This window comes from Acipenser ruthenus, chromosome 19 (genome assembly GCF_902713425.1).
Source record: "Acipenser ruthenus chromosome 19, fAciRut3.2 maternal haplotype, whole genome shotgun sequence".
Classification (NCBI taxonomy): domain Eukaryota; kingdom Metazoa; phylum Chordata; class Actinopteri; order Acipenseriformes; family Acipenseridae; genus Acipenser; species Acipenser ruthenus.
In genome coordinates, this window is record NC_081207.1 from 4,207,002 (window position 1) to 4,233,591 (window position 26,590).

The window sequence follows — 26,590 nt, forward strand, 5'->3', positions numbered from 1 at the left end:
AGCCTCCTAGGAGATGTGTACAGTGTACCCCTCTAACTGTGATTGTTTCCCCCTCACATGTGTGGTTGTTGTGTCATTTCAGGGGTCAGTTTGGACAATGTGGCTCAGGAGAGCTGGGCAGGGAGGGAGCTCTTCGTGAGGAAGAGGAGTGGGAGGAAGGACGGAGCTCCCCTGACGAGGACCGCCTCTGCCGCAGCAGGCCACCCCCCTAAGAGACCACTGGCCAGGGGGCGGGGCCGCCCAGGAAGCAGGCAACCCAAACAGGAAGTGGTCATGGAGAAGGCGATATCCCGATTGGACAGCGACCCTTCAGAGGAGGGTGAGTGGCTTCCTTAACCCTCATACAATACAGTGCACAGCAGAAGAAACTGTTTCACTTGGGTGCTGTTTGTGATGCATTATATCAATAATACTATGCTTTTGTTAGGAAAATCATTTTGAATTGTGTTTTTGCAGTGTGCAGGGACATGGCTCAGTGAATGCATGGCTGTTTTAAGAGTTATGTCTAACAGAGATGGCAAAATATTCCAAATTTTTTTTTTTTGTCTATAGTTCTTTTAATAGTTCTTTTAATAGCCCTGAAATCTCTCCCGTTTGGATATTTGTGAAAGTGTTGACATGTGTCACCTAAGTGACAAGTGTATCAAGAGCTTGTTGACATCTGACACCACCGTGGAAATGTCAAGCCTGACCCTGCTCGAGTGCAAGTCATTTCTCCTGGAGGAAAACAACTCCTGGCGTTATACTGCAGCGGAAGTGCAGTCAATTGATGCGTTTTGTGTACTGGATTTCTAACGTATTACATTTGCAGCACTTTTAACTTCTATTTATTATTTATCTGGGAGAGAACACTTGGGATATATGTCTCAATTCCAAAGGTCCTAATAACGGTGAACAAGCTGTAAGAACACACCATTTATAAATAGCCCAGAGTGATATGAAACTTTATATTACCAAGTGGCCCAGTAGCAGTTAGAACGCTGTAATTCCAGGCTCTTAAGTTTGGCAGCAGAATATAATTAGACATCAGTTTACCTGGTTTGAAACTGGAATCATTTTCTGACTTTTCTTTCTCTCGTTCCAGAAGAGGAGGATGAATGGAGCTACGACAACGATGAAGGGGATGATGACATCATAGCCCCGCCCTCCAAAGACCCCACCCCCAGCTCAGCCCTGTTAGGCCCTTCACCCTCGTCAGTTGTTAAGCTGGAAGCCAATCAGAAAGCCAAGAAGAAGAAGGAAAGGCAGGGCCTTCTGGGTAAGACTAAATGTTTTGAGAGTTTGGGAATAATATCTATAAGAATCTTGGAATAAGAACATAATAGCTAAGCTCCTGTTTGAAGGTACAGTCATTATCCCACAACTTATTTTGTACAATAGGAATATGCATAGTGTACAGTGATACCAAGTGGCTGTATTTTGTATTTGCCATAAAGGATCTCTTATGGGGAAAAATGTAATCCAAATTCAATGCACTCTCCTTGTAACCTCACTCTACCTGCTCTAAGAATGCTTTACGAACCATTCTCAATACTGAATAAATACGTATGAGTCAACTTCTTGTAGAGGGCGGGGCAGTGTACTGACTGTCTCTATCTCTCCAGGGTCATTGCAGCTGCCAGTAGCAGAGGGGGAGGGAGAGGTGAAGGTGAGGAAGTGCACCCCCTCCAGGGCAGGGAAAAGGAGGAACGAGAGCAGGGAGCGAGACGGAGAGAAGCGAGCCAAAGGGCTCAAGCACCAGCAACAGGAACAGGGCTGGACTGACCCCAGCGCCAGGAGCAATTTGTATCGGGCCAGTGCAGGGGTCCATCCCTCCTGCACGCCCAGCGAGAGGCTGAGGAAAGCCACCAGGAAGAACAAAGCACTGCAGGGATCCTCCAAGGTGAGTGGAAATGAAGTGTACAGCACAGGGTAACAGCACTGAAACTGGAGTTCATTTGAGCCAAACTAAAGAAACTTCTTAGTCTAATAGACAAACGTAGTGGCCATTAATAGCATTTTCAGCACTGAGGAAATTTGCTTGAATGTCTGCTTTGCAAAATGTTTATTTTGCACTGAACACTCATCTGTCTGCAATGGTACATGTTGGTGCAATCTTGGACCGGACTCCTTATCTATTAGTGTGCATGTCCACTGAGAATTCTGAGGTTCCAATAAGGACAGGACCTATTAATAACATTGCTGTGTCTGTGTTCTGTCTTTCTAGCCGAAGAAAAGCAGTGTGCTGGGTGGGGCCCTGTCCCCACGCAGACTGGAATGTGTCTCCAACAAGGGCAAGAACAACGGCAACTTCAGGAGGAAACCGGTGAGGGCGCTCCACCTGACTAATAATATCCAGCAAACACAGCACTGGAGCCCAATTCATAAATGTTATCATCAGGAATGGAAAAAGACTCCTATTTCATAGCAGTTTCACCCATTCCAGGTTTTACTACAAGCTTGATTAGCCCAAGTGTAAAGCTAACAAGCTCAGGTGTGTGTTATTAAATTTTTAAAAGTAAAACAGGAATGGATCAAACTGCTATGCAGTGGGAGTCTTATTTCCATCCCTGGTTATCAGATGGTTCCATGTGTCAAGGAGTCAGACCTTTTCCTGAGCACTATTTCTGGTACCAGTCACTTGATGGTGTTTTCCCCCTGAGCGTGTCTCTAAACCCCCTCTTGTCTCCCTAGCTGAAGGGCCGGGCAGTGAGCCGGCTGCTGGAGAGCTTTGCTGCGGACGAAGGCTTCCAGATTGACGAGGACAGCAGCTTCTCGGAGGAGGAGGAGGAAGAGGAGGAGGAGAAGAACGAGAGCGCCCCCCTCTGCTCGCCCTGGGACAGGAGCAGCGCCCCAAGTGAGTGAGAACTGCTGCGCTCCCCCCACCCCACCCCCCACCCCGACATCTCCAAAGAGAGAATCTCACTCTGCTTCAATAAAATGTATGATCCATAATTTCAAGTGCCCTCTTCAGTGTACTCAACCAGAATTCAGATTGTAATAAAAGGCATATTCTTGACATCTCGGTAGTCAACAGCTACAGAGTTTCTTCAGGACACATTTATAATTTCAGTAGGTGTGTCATTATCACCATTAAACAGAGTCAATGTGTTCAGAATTAACATGGAAACAGATCACAGACAGAGCAGGGATAACAATAGACCAATGAACAAAATGACTGATCTCTCTCTCTCTCTCTCTCTCTCTCTCACTCTCCCCCCCCCCGCCCCCCGCCCCCCCCACAGCCGTCCCTAACTGTACCCTGACGAAAGAGTCCCTAGTGGATGGGCTGAAGGTCCTAATCCTCAAAGAGGATGATCTGCTCTACGCTGCTTACATCCACACGCTGCAGCCCCCCGACATGTAAGCAACCCCCCCCCAAGCACTTTTTCTCTACTGCAGTACCCCCTTCTCATGATATGGAGACCGCCCACCCCAAAACTTGATTAAACTTTACATGAAGTTTTTTTTAAGTACTGTAAATTCATATGCCTAAACTCTGTTTTCAAATCATCTAATTCAAGCCAACCTTGTCTGTAAGCCTGGGTTGTGTTTGTAAAGACATGGACAAAAAGCATGCTGAGCATTCTCTCACTGCTCAATCTTGACTGCTAGGCTGAGATCCACACAACTTCAAGTCTCAAAACGAGGATACAGCAGAGAGGGGATAGAGCATGGGAAATGAGCAGAGAAAAACACAACATCAAAAAAAAAAAAGAATAATGATTTTATTTATTTTTTCCCTCTTGAAGCTACAGCATAATGATCGAGGGAGAAAGAGGAAACCGGCCAAGAATCTACTCCCTCGAGCAACTCTTGCAGGAAGCGGTGAGTTCCGCCCCTAAATCCCCACCCCTCCCCTTCCCTGCTTCCACCGCTGGGTAAAATCAGGTATTTAAGCAGCTTCCAGCTCAGCGGCCAGCTCTCGAGACCCAGCACAGCAGCAGAGCTTAAAGAAAACACGCTGGCCGGAGGTGGTAGTAACCGTCTCTTCACAGTCGATCTGCAAAAGTGATTAGGAGTGTGTGTGGTTTTTTTTAATTCCCATTTTGGATGTAGATGCTGAACAACATCTGGACCAAATGATGAAAGAGTCTTATCTTATGGGAAAACAAGAGATTTAGCTTTGCACTGGTATCTGTCAGCACCCACAGCGCAGTGATCCCCCACATACCATGCTAGGGAACTGGAGCATGTTCCAGGTTATCTCTTAACGAAGCTGAGCAAAGCTAAACTAAACAGCACTACAGCACCCACGGTTCAGTTCCTGGTTAAACCACTCATTAACTGTGTGACATCGGAAACCAGCCTCTCTTTTTTTATTGTAGTTGTCTTTTAAATAAAGAAGAGGAATCTAATTAGCTATTCTTGACTGCACTACGAGCTACCGTCTCTTGCTGCGCTGCAGTCGAAGTGGTGCACGCTGCAGCTGTACTGTGCTAATTTAGTGTGCTGCTTTTCTTGTGGGCTGCCTCCCTGAGTAAACTGCGGTTCTGTTCTGCCTTTGATCTGCCTGCCGTTCACTCACAGTGACGTCTCACAGATGCTGTTGCTTCCCCGTGCCCTGGCACGCTTGGCATTGCTGCCAGCTGTAATCTGATCCAAATTATCTATATTAGTCATTCAGCACTTCCGGAGGTGGCAATGTGATTAAGGCTGCTGTTTCTCTCTCACACACACACACACACATATCACACACACACACACATATGCTACAAAGCCAGCATGACTCCATCTCTGTTGTAGTGCCAGGGTGTCGACCACACCACAGCTACTGCTATTTCCTTGTTTTGTTTTTGTTCTTTCTTTTCCCTTATCCGCTGTTTGCCTTTAACGTCGCTATGCCTCGATTACAGTAGGAGAATGGAATTAAGCTCTCGACATGAAAGCCGTTACAAACACTGTTACTTTTAAGTCATTTTAACAGGTCTGTCTCCAAGGTTTTTATGACCCAGGTTTCTAAACAGCTGGCAGAGTCTGACCTTTTTAGATGTCTAAACAAACAACACTCCTCCCCTTACCACCAGATATTGCTTTCAATCGCCCCCTAAACATAACAAATATAATACTTTTTCATTATATACTCCCTTTCACATTGTTTTGCTCTGAATATTTATCGTAGACCACAAAGCCCAGACGTTTAGCTGATGCACTAGGAGGTAGATTAGCCCTATGACTGGAGATATTGCAAAGCCTTTCCTTACCAGGAGCATATGTGTGTATGTGACAGGTGCTGGACGTTCGGCCGCAGTCGGAGCAGGAGCTGACGTCAGGAACCCGGGTGTGTGCCTACTGGAGCGAGCGATCGCGCTGTCTGTACCCGGGCTACGTGCGCAGAGGTGAGGGGGCATATGAGAAAACAACACTTTTTACCACAGTATAGGTGATTAAATAAGAGTAAGTATTCCCTACTTAGCTGTAGCATCAAAATGATTCACTGCAAGATGCTAGCATTTGGTGTTTAGTACCAGGGCTTCATGGGATGCTAATGATGGGTTATAGTGTGCGTCAGTAAACCATTACAGGTATACAAGATGTCATCTGACACAAAGTAAGAGGTGGTGTATTACCTGGTATTTTATTGCCGTGGTACCTGGTGCAACCTGCCATATTTCACCTTGCCGTGAATACGTTTCATACTAAGGTTTGCTTAACTGCCGTACAATCAAACCGTGTATTGTGGAGCGAGAGCAATCAAGTAAGAAATATGAAAGATTAGAAAGAAAGAAAAGAATGAGGAATAGAGAGTGAGAGAGAAGGGGGGGGAGTGAGCGAAGAAGAGTGAGAGAGCAGGAGGAGGAGCCCGCGCCGGCCAGAGAGAGCCTCCCCAAGGTCAGCAGTGACTCAGCCGGCAAGAGTTTCCAAACACTGTTTGTCTCAGTCCTCGAGGAGCTGACTCCCCATCAATCACTGTCTAGAGAGGAAGACTGCAGCCGGCGAGAATGAGAGAGGGGGGGAGGAGAGGAGAGAGCTGACAATAGGGGAAAGGAATATAGGGGGAGGGATTCAAGGATGGCATAGCGAAAAGGACAGGTATTGAGAAAAAGCGTTGTAGTGGATATTGGTGAGGGAGGCAGGAGTAATGTTAATCATGGAGTGACTTACCCTGCGTCTGTCTGTCCTCCAGGGGGCCCCGGCGAGGAGGAGAAGGAAGGCTCTGTCATGGTGGAGTTTGACGACGGAGACAACGGACGAATCTCGCTGTCCAACATCCGCCTGCTTCCCCCGGACTACCAGATCCAAAGTGAGTCTTTCCTTGAGATCCAAAATACAGCAAAGGACTTTCCCTAGTTTCTAAGATTTAATTTTTTTTTTTTTACAATTTATTAATGAGCAACTTTCCACACTCCGTCTTAGAAAAGAAATAAATTACCCCATACCACTTTTGCACTGTTTCTATGTAAAGGATTGAAAAATCTGCAAAAAAAAAAAAAAATCTTCTCCATCTTACTTGTCTGAACCAATCAATTCCTCTCACACCAACGGTTTGTGTTGACACAGGACTGCAGTACAGTATGTCAATCCAGCTGTCAGATGCCAACACGACAGCACACTAAGCCAGGCTGCCGGTCAATAATGCAGTCACACATGCACAAGCTTGATTACAGCTCCCAACCTTATCAACAAACACCTAGCCCTTTGCACATAATCTATGTCCCTGTTTTATTTACTAAAACGGCTAAATATTCAGTAAGACACACCTACAGGCTTTGCCTTTAGATCTTCGGTATTGCTTAAAGAAAGTTGATTTCAGTGATTGCTTCTAGATCTCACAATGCAGGGAGCTTGAGGTTTGACTGCGGTCTCTGTGCAGGTACGGAGCCATCCCCAGCCATGCTGATCTCCAATGGGAGGCGGAAATGCCGCAAGGCTGCCGTGGAGAAGACTCTGCAAGGGGACGCTGCTCAGCGAGCCTCCCCAGAGAGACAGAGCCACACAGAGCCCGGCAGGACCCAAGGGAGGAGGACCGCCAGCAAGGGAAAGACAGGTAACCAATGGCTGCTGTTATACTGGGGAAAGACAGCTATGGGGACACCAGTGCAAACCATAAAGGAATATAGATGCCAAACTCCTACTGTTTAATACTGGGGGAAGACAATATTTGGGACATTCATGCTAACCATAAAGGAAAATAAGTACCCTGCAGTTGCTGAATTATATAACTGTTTTAATGTTAAAGGTTTAAAACACTGACCAGTTTCATCAGTCAGTTTCATCAATTGTACAGCTAACTCGGCAACATGTGCACCATACCAAACAGGCTCTCTAAAACCTATTTTATACCATATTATTATATAGTTTTAATTTTTAATTTGTTCCGTGTTGGTTCACAAAGCCATTTTGTAACAAAAAAAAAAAAATGTTTGCTTGCAGGTAAAGTGAAGACGGCCAACTCAGGAATAAAAAGCACAGCTTCAGAAAGCTTCTGTAAGAGCAACAGCAGCAGCAGCAACAGCAGCCCCCTTCTGAGCTGGCCCGGTGTGGCGCTGCCCAAAAAGAGAATGCCCCACAAGGTGGGCATGGGCCTTCAGAACCTGTTCCAGCTCAGCGGGAATCCCAGGAAGATGTCCAAGAGCAAGGAGACGGGCAGTGGGGGCTTCACCCTGCACCCACTCTCCACGCCTCCCTCCACCCCAGCCAAGACCATCTTCAGCAGCTCCTTTGAGGTGGACTCCTTCAGCAGCATCGCCAACGGCTACTCCTGCTTCGGGAGCCAGGCAGGGCTGCCCCTCAGCCCCAGGAACAACACCTCGTCCCGGGGCAAGAGGCTGCCGCACGACGGAGGGCAGAGAGGGAAGAAGGCGGGCAGGGGAGCCGAGTTCCTGGTCAAGCTGGACCACGAGGGTGTCACCTCTCCCAAGACCAAGAACGGTAAGGCTCTGCTGCTGCTGGGCAGCTCAGGGAGCAATGGCAGGGTGGAGAAGGGTTTCGGGGCCAAGGAGGTGGTGGTGGTGGATGCCTCTCCTGTGGGATACACTCACCCTGTGCTGCTGGTGAAGGACAACAAGAAGGGGGGCGGGAGCAGGGCGGACCTCCTCCTGAAAGGGGCCAGCCAGCTACGCAAGCCCCCCACCTCCTCCCTGGGCCTGGGCGAGTATTCCGAGTTTGGGATGAACTGCGACAGCGACTGCCACAGCTCCTACTCGGACATGGACGAGGAAGACGACGAGGAGGAAGACGATGAAAGAAACACCGGACTGAGGAACGCCGGCCGCTTCCTGTCGCAGCTCTCCGTCTCCTCCACCTCCTCTGTGTCTTCCAGCTCCTCCAGCTCCGGCTCTCTCTCCAGCTCCAGCCTGTGCTCCTCCGACAACGATTCCTCCTATAGCTCCGAAGACGAGGAGGACTCCACCCTGCTGCTCCAGTCCTGCCTCTCCTCCCACCCCTCAGTCCCCGCGGCCCTCCTGCAGCCCCCGGAGCCCCCAGCCAACACTGGCTCCTTCGTGGCCAAGGCTATGGCAGTCAGCAGCAGCAAGCCACTGAAGAGGAAAGAGAGCCCCAGCTCCTCATCCTCCTCAAAGACAGCCAAGGACCTCGCCAAGAGGCAGAGGCTGCCCTCCGTTGACAACGGGCCCAAGATCTCCAACTTCCTGCCTGCCAGGCAGCTCTGGAGGTGGTCTGGGAACCCCACCCAGGTAGGCCTTGCTTCAGGAGTTCACTTTTCATTAAAAGTTTATTTGCCGACGATGGTATGAATCAACACATTTGCCTAACCAGTTTATTACAGTTTTACCTTATGATGATTGAGTCATGGAGCATAAATACTGCTTATAACAACAGCTGAAGGGGGTCTTTGTTGAAGTGCTGTTCTAAGAAATCGCTAGCCAGTTCCTAGTAACACAATATGTGGATAATAAAAGACAAGGCTGTTGACAGAGGAGTAGTGGCTGCATGCTGAAAGAAATATAAAGCTTTGCTGTAAAAGTCTGGCACTAGATAATAAAGTCTAGGATGTGTTAATGTGGATTAGGTATATTTTGAATATACAGCAAGTAACGAACGCACTGTGGCTGTTGCAGAGGCGAGGTATGAAGGGAAAGGCCAGGAAGCTGTTCTACAAGGCGATCGTGCGCGGGAAGGAGGCGGTGCACGTGGGAGACTGCGCTGTCTTCCTGTCCGCTGGCCGACCGCACCTCCCCTACATCGGCCGAATCGAGAGTTTCTGGGAGTCCTGGGCCAGCAACATGGTGGTCAAGGTCAAGTGGTTCTACCATCCTGAAGAGACCAAGCTGGGCAAGAGACACAGAGATGGCAGGGTGAGGAAGCGCAGGCACCGAGGTCCTGTTTTTATCACATTGTGTTTAATCAAATGGTTTTTATACCCGGTTAAGGGGCTTTGATCTAAGTTTCCATTTTTGGTATTACTATGAGTTTAATAAGACACACCTGAGCTTGTTACCTGTACACTGTGGCTAATCAACCTCGTATTGAAAACTAGAACAGGTGAAACTGCTGTGCAGTATGAGTCCTATTTCATATTTCCTGTTACATATTTCCCTCCCTGGAAATATGTAACAGGCTGAATTAAACACAATATTTGAGCAATTACAACAAAAACAATGTTTGGAAATATCATAGAGGTAAGGAGGACAGTAAATATGTATATGTGTATGTGTGTGAATATGTAATTGCATGTTCTTTACTGCAGTAGGAAAATAGATAAATTAAATTAACATTTTTAGGGGAGAAGAATTCCTCCATTTTGCAGGGTTTGGGTTTTTCCTAATATAGTAATCTCCCTTATAACAATGATAAATTGGTCTAGAGGTAATGACCAATTAGTGGTAATTTCTCCAATTTATGTGTAGTTTTGTAATTGAATCACATCTATAATCCACGGACAGAGTAAACCCAGACAGAACATGGATTGCCATGCAGAGGAAGCTTCGAGCTGCTTCTAGAACCTTTTCCTTAAACGTCATGCTTTTACTCCAAACAAAGCAGGTTCTACAGATTCTCATTGAGAGTGGCTTGTGATTCACTCTGTTCTGCTGTTTTCCATACTCACAACAAAACATATTGCATTTAGAAACCTCTAGGGTGCAGGGTAGGTGGGGGGGGGCGGGAACAACTAATTGTAAAGCATTCTCTTTCTTCCTCTACCCCAGCATGCCCTGTACCAGTCTTGCCATGAAGACGAGAACGACGTGCAGACCATCTCTCATAAGTGCCAGGTGGTAAACCTTGAGGAGTACGAGTGCCTGAGCCAAGGCAGGAAGCACCACAATGGCCAGGACCTCTACTACCTGGCCGGGACCTACGATCCCACCACAGGTCAGCTGGTCACTGCCCAGGGGGTGTCCATCCTCTGCTAGCGGCCACGGAGACAGGTGACCGGAGACAACGGCCAAGTACTCCACTCCAGCCACCACTCTCCTCTGAGAAACGGTGTGGCTGCTGGAGTTCTAATGGAGACGGGTTGGATTGTATGGGGTTGACTAGAGGAGAGTCCGGATCAGCTCGGTCCACTGCGCTTCAGCAGAGTTCACGAGAGCTAGCCCAGTCAGACAGGCCCCACAAGGGCCATGCAGCCCAGGGGTACCAGAAGCACTTGAGGACAGTAGGGAGACAAAAGAATGGGCCTTAAAAAACAAATAATCCTCTTTCAAAAAGACACACATTTAGTTGTTGTTTTGTGGAGGCGGTAGGCACAGTTACAGTTTCACCTCACCCCAACCTTCTCTCTTTCAACGATTGTGTGAAGACCTGGAATACAAATGTTAAGGCATCATGTTGATTTAACAAGTATCACAGCTCTGTCCCTGTAATTGGTCGCTGCAACTGGTAGCTGTTGTACCCAAAGTGCACTTCAGAAACGCCAGACTGGGCTTCTGATCCTAGCCAGGGGAACACACCCCATCAGTCATCCCTTCCAAAGCCCTCTTGCATGCCTACAGTACTCAGTACTGTGGCCAGGCATACAACTGTAAACCTTCAGCACTCTCAAAAGAAAAGATTTATTCTGAAGAATTATTCAAAGGGTCTTTTTTGGCGGAAATAACGGACAAGAGCAATCAGCTTTCTGCAATCCTCAGCACCTGAAAGAAAAACATCCAGCACTTTGCTCGAGCACTCCCTATCAGTCTGTCATCCGAGGACAGCCAGAGGGGTTCTTTCACAGGAGGGTGGGGAGGGGATTTGAGGACAATTGTCCATCCAAAGGTTTTCTAAATAACTTTCATCAGAGAATCCCAGGACTTTTTTTGTAGAAGAAATAAAATATAAATTTGCCTACAAGTTGGCTGCCAAAGTGGGTGTGCCGTGCAGCTGTGAAGAATGGTTAGTCTGTATTGCAGAGAGGGAGTCCCTGTGTTGCTGATGTGGATGTGTGTATTGAATGGGGTAGGGCGGGGGGGTAAGAGAAGTCTTGTATGTAGGTTCATGTATGGACAGCTTGGGTTTTCTTCAGGGATGGGATGGTGTGGGTTAGGGACTGTGCTTCAGTAGGATTTTAAATTGAGAATTATCTCCAGACCTCATTTTTGATGTTTCCAGGGATATTTTTACTGTGCAGTAAACAAAAAAAAAAAAAAAAAAAAAAAGAGGAATGATGATTTTCCAATCAAGCCATACACTTCAGTACCTCTGCCTGTTACCTGAATCAGGTGTAAACTGTACAGGTCATTCAGTTTCTTCTTTGTGTCCATATGTGTGTGTGTGTGTGTGTGTGTGTGTGTGTGTGTGATCATTCCTACAAAAGTTTTGTTTTTCTTTTTGTTTTAATGATCGACCCAGGACTTTGCTCTTAAAAAAAAAAACGATACAAAAAAACCTAAGGGTAAAAAAATGAAGTGCACTGTATCTCTCCTTCACTCTTCTTGAGCCCAGCTGGGAGTGTGAAGTTTGTGAAATCTTGTAAATAGCAACGCTTAGGGATGGGTGTTCCTAGTTTGTAAAACCTGCCTGTGATCTCATTTTATGTAATACTATATGGATGTGCTGTTTGGGTGGAGAAATCAAACCGCTGCCATGGAAAAATAATTCTTAGTAAATACCAATAATGAAACACACACACACGGAAATGTCAGCCATACTGAGCTTACCTCAGACACAGACTATAATGGGCCTCTAGAACTTGGGCCATGCTAGTATAACACACTATTTGTTATACTTTGAACACTGAAGGTAAATCATTTGTATTACAATGCCATATACATGCTGCAATGTATGCGTCAATAGAAAAGTATACACTAGACTTCAGCAGTGATTACAGCCCTCCGTTGAACTCCCTCGTGCTGTGCATACCCGGCACTACATTTCTTACACAATATGCAGAATACTTTATGATAATGAACCAGGAGTGGAAAGTTTGAACTTTGAACCTTAATAGCATTAATAGTGGGGTATGAATTTGTTTTTCTATCAGGGAGAGGGAGGAGTAGAGTGGGGAGGAATCTTGAATATTTAGCTGATGGTGAGTTTGTAAATACGATAAATGTGTGACTTCACAAACCAAAGCACCTTCAAAGGGTTTTATTTGTTCAGTGTACTTTTTTGTGTCTTTTTAAATATGTATCTATTGAATCAAATCAAGTCTTTAACCGGGACCCCGCAATCCATTTGGCCAACGAGAACTTTTTTTTGTAATTGAAGACTTGAGAGTGTGTGGCTGTGTAACTAACACAGTACGTGCATACAAAGCACTTCCATGCTGTTTGCAGCTCTAATGTAAATGTTACCTGTGATGGACAATCAGATTACCACATGAGAGCAGTGTGATTGGCTCAATCGTTCTGTGTCATTTATTTTTTGCCAAATAGGTGGTTGTTTTTTGGTTGCTCTTGTCTTTGCTGCTGCAGTTCAATATGCAAGCCTGGGTTAACTGTGCTATTTGCTAACTTTTTTTTTTTTAAAACTACATTTCTTTTTGTAACCAATAGCTTTAAAGAGCACTGGTACGAGGATGTGATGTCACGTTTCTCTGGGCAACCAAAGCCAAGCCTGCTGCAAGTGAAAAGAGCACTAAGGATATTACTGTAAACTCAAACTGCTGGGGGATTTGGGGGGAGCACTATGAATAACTGGCGTCGTGAAACTTAATAATTCCTTCAGATATCAGAGTTTCAAACACATTGGCTACTGCAGAAAGTGACGTCACATTGGTACCGGTTCAAAACGGGCGGCACTGTGCCGTTAAATATTTGTGACACTTTTGTAGTAACAAACATTTAAGCAGGTATTTATTTCATTTTCTTTTTCCACACAAAAAGAAATAAAAAAAATATTGTAATAATGTTGCTATACTGTATTTTAAATGTTTATCGTACGTCCTTTAACAGGAATAGGGGTTGCTTCTCATGATCTGTGTGTCTTCTGCTATTTTTTTGTTTTTTTTTCTAAAGGGAAAGTGATGATCACATTGTCACAGAAGATCACTACAGCTAACCTGTATCAGTCGTTCTGTAGAGTGGATAAAAAAATTAAAATAAAACAGCTTTGCAGTAATTCATTAATATCCTGCAGCTTACTCAACATTTCTGTAACACTGTAGTTCTGTGAGTCAGATATTTCACAGGTTATTGAATTTATTTTATTGCTCGGGTGTATTGCATCTAAAAAGACCTGCTAGTGACTGGCTCCTTCATAACTCTTTATGATAAGGTTGGGCTGTTATTGTTTTAAAACGAAACTGCCTCAGAATTTGGTGAACTCAGTCAAAGTGTCTTTGTGTGTGAAAGAGAGAGAGGGAGGGGGAGTGAAACTTCATTATGAGAGGCTGTTCACTTTGAGGCACGAGTGCAATACTACTAAAGCATATATTATTGCATTGAATATTCAGCTTGAGTAGGAAAATGGCATTCGATAGAACTGATGCACCATGGAAAAGGGCAGGGTGGGTGCAGGCCCATCCATCCTTTAGCCTGTGTTATTTAAATCCACTATCATTTAATATAAATAAATAAATAAATAAGGTATGGTTTAAAAAAAGTGTACCTAAAATAGTTATTGCTAAATATTAAGATATTTTAACACTGAATTAAAAAAGAGATTTTTTTTAATTAAAAATATTGTTTTTATTTTGTTCTTTTTGGTTTTTTTGGGGGGGGGGGGGGTTGAATTGACAGACTGTTTTTTTTCTAATTGTGTTTCAATGTTGTAAAGACTCTTGTAAATGTGTAAAGTACGACTATGTTTTGAATTTTGATTTCGTTGTAAACACAAAAAAGGGGTTTGTGAACCGCAAACACCGTGTAAAAGCATTTTAGTATTAAGATTTTTATAGATGGCTTATGAATAAATATAAGAAAAGAATGTAAATTGTTCTTGTTTTTTTTTTTTTTCTGTTGGTATTGGGTGGTGAAACTAAGGTAATTAGCAGCTTGACTCCAGCTCCAGAGCTGATAGACCCTCTGCTCCAGCTCCAGAGCTGATAGACCCTCTGCTCCAGCTCCAGAGCTGATAGACCCCCTGCTCCAGCTCCAGAGCTGATAGACCCCCTGCTCCAGCTCCAGAGCTGATAGACTCCATGCTCCAGCTCCAGAGCTGATAGACCCCCTGCTCCAGCTCCAGAGCTGATAGACCCCCTGCTCCAGCTCCAGAGCTGATAGACCCCCTGCTCCAGCTCCAGAGCTGATAGACTCCATGCTCCAGCTCCAGAGCTGATAGACCCCCTGCTCCAGCTCCAGAGCTGATAGACCCTCTGCTCCAGCTCCAGAGCTGATAGACCCCCTGCTCCAGCTCCAGAGCTGATAGACCCCCTGCTCCAGCTCCAGAGCTGATAGACCCCCTGCTCCAGCTCCAGAGCTGATAGACCCCCTGCTCCAGCTCCAGAGCTGATAGACCCTCTGCTCCAGCTCCAGAGCTGATAGACCCCCTGCTCCAGCTCCAGAGCTGATAGACCCCCTGCTCCAGCTCCAGGCTGATAGACCCCTTGCTCCAGCTCCAGAGCTGATAGACCCCCTGCTCCAGCTCCAGAGCTGATAGACTCCGTGCTCCAGCTCCAGGCTGATAGACCCCCTGCTCCAGCTCCAGGCTGATAGACCCCTTGCTCCAGCTCCAGGCTGATAGACCCCCTGCTCCAGCTCCAGGCTGATAGACCCCCTGCTCCAGCTCCAGGCTGATGGACCCCCTGCTCCAGCTCCAGGCTAATAGACCCCTTGCTCCAGCTCCAGAGCTGACAAAAACCCCCTGGGGATAAGTTGTGATTCCCAACTTAGTTTCATTTGTGACTTGAACTGGATTCAAAGCCAGACCTTATAAGTCTATAAGGTAAATGAAACAATATTTTTGAACATGAGGGATTAACACTTGTGCCTCATGTGGGACCTGAACCACCTACCCAGGGACTCGGGGACCAATGCTCTACCAACTAAGCCAGCCAGAGAGCAGCATTAATCCTTTAAATATTTATGTTTAACATAACAATAACAATAACAAGTCCTAAAAGTATATGCATTTAAACAATGACACATAACATGTTTACTCTATTTATTCTTAATAACCAAGCAATTATCACAGGTGCAAGTACAGAAACATACTACATAGCAAATGGGGTCACTAAAAGTGGATGAAAAGAAAAATGATCGAATGACAAACAAATGCGTATTTGAACTGTAATCAAGTATATGGTATAATATCAATTACACAGGTGTGCTGTGGTTCAATTACAATTGCACAGTTCCAATTGTATCTGACCCCAGGTCTGCACCTAGCTCCTAGCGGTATTGTTACCCTTAGTGAAGTGCTGTGTGCTGGTACAATGAGTCCACATACACATTTAGAGACAGAAGGACGTCTCCTTTAATACCCTGTCCTAAAGAATGCCCTACCCAAGTTGCATTACAATGGGATGAGCAGTTCTCTAGAAATACATGATATTCAAACAGGATCTTAGCTGTCCAGACCTGCCAAACAGGATGTCCCTGAATATAACCTGTAGAAAAAATTAATAAAACATAAATAAATAAAATGTGTGTTGGTGTTTCGTACAAGTTAATACAGAACGGCCTACAGCATGGTTTTAATGCAACATGCTTAAATTCTCATGACTTCAACTGACACTTTAAAACGCTGCAAATTACTGACATTAGGATATTGCCTGAAGACAGCTATAAGTATCTCTGTCTTTTATCTGTGCCAGAGGGGCAAACTGCAGACGCACTATGCCGTGCCATTAATCATGATGTCAGCCAACTTCACAATACAAAACAGGAGTTACGCCATTTGAATTGCAAAAGGATTTCTAGCTAGGTAACCCTGATTAAAGCTCAGCATTTGAATGTCTAAATACACAAAAAGCAAGTATACTAACAACAGGGACACGCCTGTTATTAAAATCGCCTTTTAGTGACTAGTTTTGGAATTAACTCATTTTACTTCATGAAGTCCAGTGTAACCAGCTGAATAATGTTACGTCAACATTTTGAATTACACACCGCTTTGCAGTTTTCCATATACTTAACGAAAAACTGTCAAATTAAAAATAAATTAAAAAAAAAAAAAAACTTTTTCAAATGGTAGGCTTTTGCGATACCATTTTGTTGTTCCTTGGATTACATGATGTTAAATATAAGATCTAAATTATTCTAGGTGATGCAAAACTTTTGGCCATAGTGCTATATTATTATTTTTTTATTTATTATTATTTATTTCTTAGCAGACGCCCTTATCCAGGGCGACTTACAGTCGTAAACAAAAATACATTTCAAGAATCACAGTACAAGTAATAATGCAATTAAGAGCAAGATAAATACAATGACTTTGGTTCTAGCAAGTACAAGTATGACAAAATACAATTCAATAACGGCGCAGATAACAGTGTCAGTGATAGTTACATCAGGATATAATTAAATACAAAATACTACAGATTAAATAACACTTGACAGATTACAGTACTCTAAAGTACAGGATTAAATGCAGTAAAATAGGGGGCAGATAAGAGCAAGTAAAGCGCATTTAAGGAAGAGTGATAAGTGTCCAGAGGGAAAAAAAGAGTTCTACAGGTGCTGTCTGAAGAGGTGAGTCTTGAGGAGGCGCCGGAAGGTGGTCAGGGACTGGGCAGTCCTGACATCTGTAGGAAGGTCATTCCACCACTGCGGGGCGAGGGTGGAGAAGGAGCGGGCTCTGGAGGCAGGGGAGCGTAAAGGAGGTAGAGCCAGTCTTCTAGTGCAGGAGGAGCGGAGAGGTCGAGTAGGGGTGTAGGGAGAGATAAGGGTCTGGAGGTAGCTGGGTGCAGTCTGGTCAAGGCATCTGTAAGCTAGTACAAGAGTCTTGAACTGGATGCGAGTGGTGATCGGGAGCCAGTGGAGTGAGCGGAGCAGTGGAGTTGCGTGGGAGAAGCGAGGCAGAGAGAACACCAGGCGAGCAGCTGAGTTCTTGATGAGCTGGAGCGGATGGGTGGCGGATGCAGGGAGGCCAGCCAGGAGGGAGCTGCAGTAGTCTAGGGGGGAAGAGTACCAGGGCCTGGACCAGGAGCTGGGTGGCGTAGTTGGTGAGGAAGGGTCGGATTCTTCGGATGTTGCTCAGGAAGAATCGGCAAGTGCGTGCCAGAGTGGAGATGTGCTGGGAATAAGAGAGGCAGGGGTCCAGGGAGACTCCGAGGTTCTTAGCTGAGGAGGAGGGAGAGAGTGTGGTAGATTCCAGAGGAACAGAGATAGAGAGATCAGAGGAGGGGGAGGAGGTGGAGGGAAAGAAAAGGAGGTCAGATTTAGAGAGGTTGAGTTTGAGGTGATGCGAGTGCATCCAGGAGGAAATAGCAGACAGACAGGTAGAGATACGGGAAGGGATGGTGGAGTCAGAGGTGGGGAAGGAGAGGAAAATCTGAGCATCATCAGCATAGAAATGGTATGAGAAACCATAGATGCGATGAGGGGGCCCAGGGAGCGGGTGTAGAGAAAGAACAGGAGAGGACGCAAGACTGACCCTTGGGGGACTCCTGTTGAGAGAGGGCGAGGTGTGGAGGTTGCTCCACGCCAGGTTACCTGGTAAGTGCGGTTGGAGAGGTAGGAGGAGAACCAGGTCAGCGAGAGAGGATAGTAGAATAGAGTGATCGACAAAGGCAGCAGAGAGGTCGAGGAGAATTAGGACAGAGGAGAGAGAAGCAGCTCGGGCAGAGTTTAGTGAGTTGGTGACAGACAGGAGGGTGGTTTCAGTGGAGTGAGCAGAGCGGAAGCCAGATTGGAGAGGGTCGAGCAGAGAGTGGTTGGACAGGAAAGCAGAGAGCCCACTCGAGGGTTTTGGAGAGGAAGGGTAGGAGGGAGACAGGACAGTAGCTCTGGAGGGAGGTGGGGTCAAGGGAAGGTTTTTTGAGGAGGGGAGTGATAGAGGCTTGTTTGAAGGCAGCGGGAAAGAAACCAGAAAGGAGAGAGGTGTTGAGAAGGGAGGAGATGAAGGGAAGTAGAGCAGGAGCAGCAGCTTGAAAGAGGTGAGTGGGGAGGGGGTCCAGGGCACACGTGGTGGGTTTGTGACCCTGGAGCAGGGAGGAGAGGTCAGAGTCTGAGAGGGGAGAGAAGGTGGAGAAGGAGGGTGAGTTAGTAGGGGATGCAGTGGGTGTAGGGGTTGTAGCAGGAGGGGGTGCGGGGGAGGGAGAGGTGTTAAAGAGTTTGCGGATATCTGAGATTTTAGAAGAGAAGAAAGAGGCAAAGTCATCAGAGGAGATAGAGGAGGGAGAAGGAGGTAGAGAATAGTTTACGTGGGTTGTTAGTGGAGGCTTGGATTACTTATATTCACTGCATTTATTTTAAGGTTACACTGTTAAATGTACTACAGATTAACACCTCCAGTGTAAATCATTTACTGTATAAACTATCAGACAGGTTTTAAAAAAAAAAATGGAGTATTTGTAGCCATCTTTACATTTTACTTTCTGTAGTATTTTAAATTATGACGCTGATTCTACGTACAGGATTGCATTTGTAACACAGCACGTATTCAGTTAAACGTTACATAAAATGCTATGCGGGTCAGGATTTTTATTTTCATTTACCGTTGAACAGCCTTATTTATAATAATGGGGGAGATTTGATGTAGTCGGAGTGGTGTTGGATCCTCCCCCAGGGCTAATTTTCAAGGTACCTGATTGGTCAGCCTTGACAAAGCACATACAGCAAGAGAGAACATTGAGACACATGAAAAAAAAAAGCAGATTACCTATAAACCCAGGGATACAGAGCTCTTTGTCCCCGGCGACACAGCAATCTGGCACAGGCTTGCTGTGGGAAGATACCCCACCAACCCCCCGACCACAAGCCCAAACAAAGTCCTCTCAGCTGTGCTGTGAGAGTCTGGGGGCCGTGGGTCTGGGGCTGGGGCTAGTGCTCGTTCACACCCTCCATGCTCAGACACAGGGGGAGCCGTTAACAGTGTAGCACTTGTCTCGGGTCGCACCATCAATCACTGCAGGCTCCAGGGCTCTAGGGCCAGCTGGGGTCTCAGTGAGCTGGGTGTCTGGGAGGAGCTCAGCATTCTGAGGGGTGCTGTGCTGACAGTTCAAAAATAACCCTTTAAATGAAAAAGCTCATTTAGTCCTTACAATCAATGGATGTCACACACACACACACACACATGGCATGTACAGCCCTAGATCCTAGGGATCCCAGCGCAGACCCCACTTTATAAAGCAGGGAGGAGGGGCACACACAGGGCCGGGTTTATCTGTGCTTCAGTGTGTGTTCCGATTCCCCGTGGAGTTTACAAAGGGGCTGAACAGCACTGCCTGGGGACAGGGCGTCTCTCACACAGGAGCAATCACACAGCGCTGAAACAACTTCCCTCTGATCCGCGGGCTCGCTCTGAGTAAACACAAATGTGTGCTCCGAGCTGCCCTGCCTGTGTTAATATCTTCACCTAATAAACATCTCGCCCTGCAATCGACCCTGCCCTGGGTCGAGGGGCTTGGTATGAGAAGTTGGAGGTGAGAGTCTCTTAAGTGAGTACAAACAGACACACACACACACCCCCTCCCCTCTCCTGCCCACGGTGGCTGTCTTGAAAGCGAATCTGAGCATCATTCATCTTGGGTTCTTAACCTAGCGACAGCTCTCGAACCTGTCTCTCTGCCCAGTATAGCACAGGCAGGGGGGTGGCTAGGGGCTTTGAAGGGGCTACATCTCTTGGCTGTACGTATTGTAGAACATACTGGATTCAGCAGCAGAATAATGAAAGTATTTGTCAATGTCATAAGTGTATTACACAACATTAAGTAGATGTACACAGGTTCAAGGTGTAGCGTGGCTTATAGTTGGTAAAATATTTCTAAACTCATGTTGAAAAATGTGAGCTCTGGCAGGGTTTCTTGTTAAATTTCATGAACAGAAAAAAAGGGGGGGGGGAAAGTATTGTTAAGATCCAGAGTTGCTTGCGTGGTAAAGGCACGACCGTGTGGTGTGCAGGGAGAGGAATGCAGTCAGGGCAGCACAGGTTTGCATCCTGGCTGGGTCCCACAGTCACATTACCGCTTGTTGGGGAATTACATGCATGGCTGACCTTTGTCCTACAGGGTCCGGTAGTTCACTGACATCAGCTGTCAAGGTCCTGGGTGTAAAGATATTAACACAAGGTCTCTTATTAGGGGATTGCAGTCCCTTAGATTGAACCACCAGCCATGAAGAAATTCAACATGAATTAGAGAAGACAGCTGGGCCCTGCTGCCAGCACACACACACACGCATGTGGTTTTCCCTTCCAGCTCTCAGACATCGTCGTCTAATTTGCCTCCTGTTCAAGTCCAGTCATTCGAGCAATGACACAAACATTAACGTTATTAACGTTCCTCAGACCAGCCCAGCCCAGCACCTGCACCTTTTATTGGCGTCTTTCTTTCTTTCTGATTCAAGGTTTTATTTTTGTTTTGTTCTCGTATGACTAGAACACACGTAGAAGCTCTGCCTCTTTGAGATGCTTCTCAGAACCACCCTATCGAACCTGTACTGCTCCTTGCTGCTTTTACAACAGTCAGATTTATTGCTCCATAACGTCAAACAGTTGAAGAGCAGACACCTGTTTTAGCTCATGCCTTCATGACTGTTATTTAAGTTTGTGCTCCTCACATGTTCTTGATGTGACAGAGAGCAGAGAGGCAGCTCCACAGCACAGGTCGCACTGACTGTGAAGGCGAGGTGGGAGGTCCAGCAGGAATGGGCAGTAACTCCAGTCGTTTTCTTTTATGACTCGATGCCCAAGTGTTACATACTTGTTTGGTGACACTGTGTGAAAGTTTAGTGAATCGGTTCTTTTATAGTTAGGAGGGTGGTAGGTACCTCTGTCAGTGTCGCCAATGATAAACACATTCTCTCTCTCTCTCTCACACACACACACACACACACACACAAAGTTTTTGTGTGCTATCAGAGTCAAGTTTTCCACTGGGACACCATGCCTGACAGTTTAATGTCATTCCAGTCACCACAGCTGTGTTTCCATCTCTCTCTCCCCATCGCTCACTTTCCCACTTTCTCCACCGCCCCCTCCAATTCCCCTTTCTTTTTCTCCTCTTTTTTCTCACTCCCTCTCTTTCCCATTAGCTCACTGGCTCTTTCCCACACTCTCCTCTCATTTATACTTTCTCCCGTTCCCTCCCTCTATCTACTTCCCAAACTCTTTACCCTCTTCTCTCTACCCCCTCTCTCTTTCCCATTACCCTGTTATCTACCCCATCTATTGTTCTTATTTTCCTCCTCTCTCCTCCTCCTCCTCTCTCATGCTCTCTACCCCCTGCCCTTCTTGTTCTGCTGTTTCCTCTCACTGTCCCCCTCCCTCCCTCTTTCTCTCTTCCTCTCCCTCCCTCTCTCTTTTCTCACAGTAGGTCCGTAACATGTTATTTCTGCCATGCTTTCAATCCAATCCATTTCCGTGGTGCGTATTACTTCTGATTTTTAAAATGTGGTGCCAGTTATGCAAAAAGAGACTTAAATCTTCAAAGAATTACATGGGATTATAATTTTATTATGGTGCATATCTAGTTCCTCTTGTGAAGAATAATATTCATAACAATATTCATACTAATAGTAATACCATATTATTGATACTATTACTAATAATAATACAAATAATAATAATAATAATTTTGGGAGGTTGTCCTAATTTAAAGCTGGGCCATCATTGTATGTATCGGCTTCAATTCTGATTGGAGTTCACAGGTCTACTGCTACTTGGAGGAGTCCATAACCTTGACACAAGAAACATAACTTCACTGCATCTACCATTTACTGTACAAAACGTAACACATGTGTTGTACTTGCAATCAACCCCATATTCGGACCATTTCATTGAAAAACAGAACTTCAAAAGATGGGTCATCCCATTCTGGAAGCAGCACCTCTTAGAGGTTGTCCCATCCCTGCTCAGGGATTGCCTTTTGCAGTCTCTAGTATAAATATCTTCACCTGTCCCTCTCCTCCTGCACTGAGCCCCCTGCATTGAGATCTCCGTGTCTCAGCAGATCCATCAGCAACCCAAGCCCTCCCTTCACTCTGTCCTGGTGTTTTCTTTCCAAGAGCCATGACTCCCCGCGCTGGCAAATTGAGAACCGGCAGGAAAAATTATATTCAGTTATAAAACTGAAGACCCCGCAAGGAGACGCCTGTCTTGCTCCCATCTTTAGATCTGGAGCAGCTGAGGGCGCCAGCTCCCCACATAAATCAGGAGAGACTCGCCTGGGGGAGAGGAGACAAACCCGGGATCTGAAACCTATTAGAGCGGGGTTCATATTTTCACTTTCCTGTTTTTTTTACGTTAAGCCCGTATTCAATAATTCTGCTGAAGTATATTTCTCATTGGGAAGTTTTTTGTCTTGCCTTGTTGACCATGGTCTGCCATCTAGTCCCGAATTGTGTGGGAATGGGCTGACAGACTGTGGTCTTCAATGGGTTGTAAATTCACCTCCATTCGTCTCCAATGTGCAGTTTTGAAATAAACACATCTTATGGAAAACATGTTACTAGACTAGGCTAAAGAAAGGTATCTTTTTTTTTTGTCTTACTGTAACTTTTTCACTTCCTAGGTCATTTCACCTCATCTGTGTTTTTGGGGTCAAAGTTACTGGTTGCAAAGTAAGGCAAGAGGGTGTCGAATTGGGAGGGGGGACAATTTCACTCTTCAGGTTAAATGACTTAAAGTGCAAGAAAACATAAAAAACCAAGGCTTGCACACCAAGATTTCTTTAACCTGATACCAGATATCAAGTCAAAAAACTAAAAAATCATGTTTTTACCCACGCGTGAGATTTATGAAATGTTTTTGTTAGCTGCAAACACTTTAATATGTTCCCTGTTAGCTCCCTGTTAGCTCGTTATATGTCCATGCGATTTCTTTCCATTTATTTTGCCAGGTAGCTAGTCCCTGAGATGATGCATCCACCGGAATGTTCCAGAGATTCCGCTGTTCCAGTCATTCCGCTGATGCGAAGGGTATTTCAGGAGGTTTGCTTTGACTTGCCTGCGTGCTACCACACCGGCGACAGCGTCTCATTGAAATTACAGGGAAAAAATGACTCAACAAATGAACAACAGCCTTTCTGAGGTAGTCACATTTTTGGTTTTGGAATTATATTATAAAAAAAAAAAAACACATTGAACACACCAGTTGAGAAATGCGACCACCCATGTGAAAATAAATGAAATAAGTCTATCACAGTGGCGTCACACACACAAAACTAAAGAAAAAGTCACGTCTGACAAAATATTCACACACCTGTGGAGCTGAAACCTCATTGCTGGCTCACCTACAGCAAGTCATGCAAATCAAGGACAAAAAACTACCGAAGTGATAGAAATCATCAGGGCCCTCTGGGCCAATCGCAACGCCTCTTTGACAAACATTCAAAGACATTGTTTTCTACTGTACTGTAACTTCCTATTCTGACACAGATGCAATTTTGCTCAATTACGCTGCAGTAATCACAATTCGAATTACAATTACACCAAAAAGTAACATCAATACACAAACATACTGAATAACTTCTATTTGAGGTCACCAAAAGTGGTTGAAAATATAGGATTAATGATCAAATGACAAAAAAATGCGCAATTGAACTGGAATTGATCAATTACAATTATGCGGGCTTGCCAAGGTTCAACTACAATTCCAATCACAATTCCATTGTAATTGCAATTAATTACAAATTGCTCAATTACAATAGGAATTCAACCCAGGTGTGGACATGACTCAGTGTGCCTGCCATACAGAGAGATGTAGGGTTTATATATCACAGAATATTCCTGGATGCTACATGCATGATAAACTAAACATGTGCTACATGCTACCTGCTAACTTATATACTATACATAGACGCACGCACAAACACACACACAACTACTATCCTTTTTTCCTTTCTGTAATTCCAGAATGGAATTGAGCCTCACACTATTAGTGCCTCCCTGGGTAAGACAGACAGATTTCACAGCCCCTTCTCTCCCCCCCCCCCCCTGTTTCTCCTGCAGTGTCAGCCCGAAGGAATTCTCCAGGAGCCTGTCTGGGCTGTAAGGAGCTCCTGTGTTCATCCATCATCCCCTGAGCAGGTCGAGGCAGCCTTTACTTTGAACTTTCAATTATTTACACTGCTCCGCTGTCTGCTGGCAGCTCCGGGGCTATTAATCAACCACAGCACTCCCTCCCCTCCCCAAGCTGGGAGCTGTGTCAGGACTGCTGGAATCCCACAGCCTGGCAAAGCACAGCGGCACAGCTCTGTACCCAATCTGATTCGTCAAGGACGGGAAGGGGAGCCAGTGCCACACCGCCACACCTCACACCTCACACCGCTCACGGCACAGGACTCCAAAGCTCCTTCTGAAAGATGCACTGTGGGAATTCTCAAATCACGCTGCACAGGAATGATTCAATGGACTCTCCCATAGCCGGATTGCCTAAATTTTAGAAAAGTGAGGGATATATTACTTATTACGAATCACCTAGGAGTAATCAACCAATCACTGGTAAGGATTTGTCAAAATTTCAGTCCATCTTAAATTCTTTCAATGTCATTCCATGCATAGAATATACACATTCTAAATTTAAGAAACAATAATTTATGTTTAATAGTAATTAACCAATGTGTAAGGCGTCTCTTATAAAAACAGAATCCAGACAGAACTGCTTAGCCCAAAATGCACAGGATGGCATCTCCGATAACAACAAGAGACAGCCTACACCCAACATATTCACTGAGAGTGTACACTGAAGATTACACTTGTGTTAATGGACATGCTTCAAGAACTATCACAGTGGTTTGGATGCCCAGTTCAATGAATTACATTGTTGTTGGATTAGGTTGTGTTGTGGTTTTGCACTTTCATCCGCGGGGTCTGAAGGATTCTTTAAAACAGCCGCAATAAAAGTATTTATACAGATTATAGCACCAGGGATCTGTACATATATGTACGATTTTATTCTGAAAATAGTTTTAAGGTGTCCTTAAAATTATTATTATTTTTTTTAATTCCAACTTTTTTTCTTGGAGCAAATTGACCTGATTTGTTCATCCTAACATCGCATCAGAACACAGTTCTGCATGAGTTGCCTCAGTGCAGCTTCATCAGTCCCCCCCAGGTGTCCCTGCTTCTCCCTGAGTGCCTGGAACCCAACCTCAGCCAACCTGAGCCCTGCGGCCCCCCTTCCTCGCCTGGGGTAAGCTTATCACAGGAAGGGCGTTTACTGCATTAAACCCAGCATGGTTGTGGGACACTTGAGCCATTCATCTGGTCCAGTCTTTCTTTATTTATATTTCTTTGCATGGCTCTTTAAGATCTCTCTGTAAATCAGTTTCATCCAAAACAACTGTGAGCTACCCAATATACCTGCAGTACAGCCACTCAAACTCGGGATCGGGATGCAGGGGAGCTCTGAGGACCAGCTAGGGACGCAAGGCAAGCCTAGGTTAGGTGTGCATTCCGGGGCTCTAAGGACCTCTTGATTCTTGATCGATGCGCTGATGCACTGGTAGATGCAGATGACATGCTCCTTTCCTGCGCAATGCTATAATTTACCCGCTTGTTTATTGATAGATTGCTTTCCTCCGCCCGTGCTAGCTGACAGCACAGCCCTGCCAAAGTGCTAATGGGATGTTAAGTCCCTGGTGGATCCTCCTGGCTAAACATTTCATCATATCGATTCAAACAGACACGCATCATCTGTACCTGAGATGGTGGGGGCCAGCGGTGGCTGCAGTCTTCCCCCAAGGCAATGCAGATGCTGCTCCATGGCTCCTCCTGCTGGTGGGAATGGGGGATTTCTTCCCTGATGCTCTGTACAGCACAACACAGCACAGGGGACCCATGTAGAATTGAGCCAAGGCTTTCAGTCAACATCCACAATGTACTTCTACAAGAACTAGAAATGGGATATAGTAAAAGTATTTCAGCATTGATAACACACACACACATACACACACACTTAAAAGACTTAATAAACAATGTTTCAGACTTCTCGCAAGTTTTATTATTTTTGCTGCTTGAGTGTTTTTGTGTTCTGGACTTCATTTCGACACACGTCAAGCTTGCTGCACACAGGAAACTATGTGAGTTCACTTCCTGCGTCACAGATAACACAACCCTGGCCTTGCAATTTGTCAGGTGGGGTCCCATTGCCTGCAACACAGGAAGCGAGCCGCAGTCTGCAACAAAACAACCAGAGACCTGCGATAATGTAATCACCCTAGCAACCGTTGCAGTATCAGCAC

The 26,590-nt window shown here is 45.5% G+C and overlaps 1 protein-coding gene across 8 annotated transcripts in view; it reads left to right on the forward strand.

Annotated features, from left to right (window-relative positions):
- The window catches only part of LOC117424080 (BAH and coiled-coil domain-containing protein 1-like), a 97,870-nt gene extending 86,348 nt beyond the window's left edge, over positions 1 to 11,522 (forward strand). For all 8 annotated transcript variants that reach the window (XM_058992385.1, XM_058992383.1, XM_058992384.1 and 5 more), the window contains 13 exons: positions 83 to 319; positions 1,085 to 1,258; positions 1,605 to 1,882; positions 2,207 to 2,305; positions 2,674 to 2,836; positions 3,225 to 3,342; positions 3,732 to 3,807; positions 5,210 to 5,318; positions 6,107 to 6,223; positions 6,794 to 6,967; positions 7,354 to 8,615; positions 9,000 to 9,236; positions 10,089 to 11,522. In XM_058992385.1, the coding sequence (XP_058848368.1) occupies positions 83 to 319; positions 1,085 to 1,258; positions 1,605 to 1,882; positions 2,207 to 2,305; positions 2,674 to 2,836; positions 3,225 to 3,342; positions 3,732 to 3,807; positions 5,210 to 5,318; positions 6,107 to 6,223; positions 6,794 to 6,967; positions 7,354 to 8,615; positions 9,000 to 9,236; positions 10,089 to 10,295 (3,251 nt within the window). In that variant the 3' untranslated portion in view covers positions 10,296 to 11,522. The remainder of the gene's footprint in view (positions 1 to 82; positions 320 to 1,084; positions 1,259 to 1,604; positions 1,883 to 2,206; positions 2,306 to 2,673; positions 2,837 to 3,224; positions 3,343 to 3,731; positions 3,808 to 5,209; positions 5,319 to 6,106; positions 6,224 to 6,793; positions 6,968 to 7,353; positions 8,616 to 8,999; positions 9,237 to 10,088) is intronic.
- Positions 11,523 to 26,590: the final 15,068 nt, after the last annotated feature.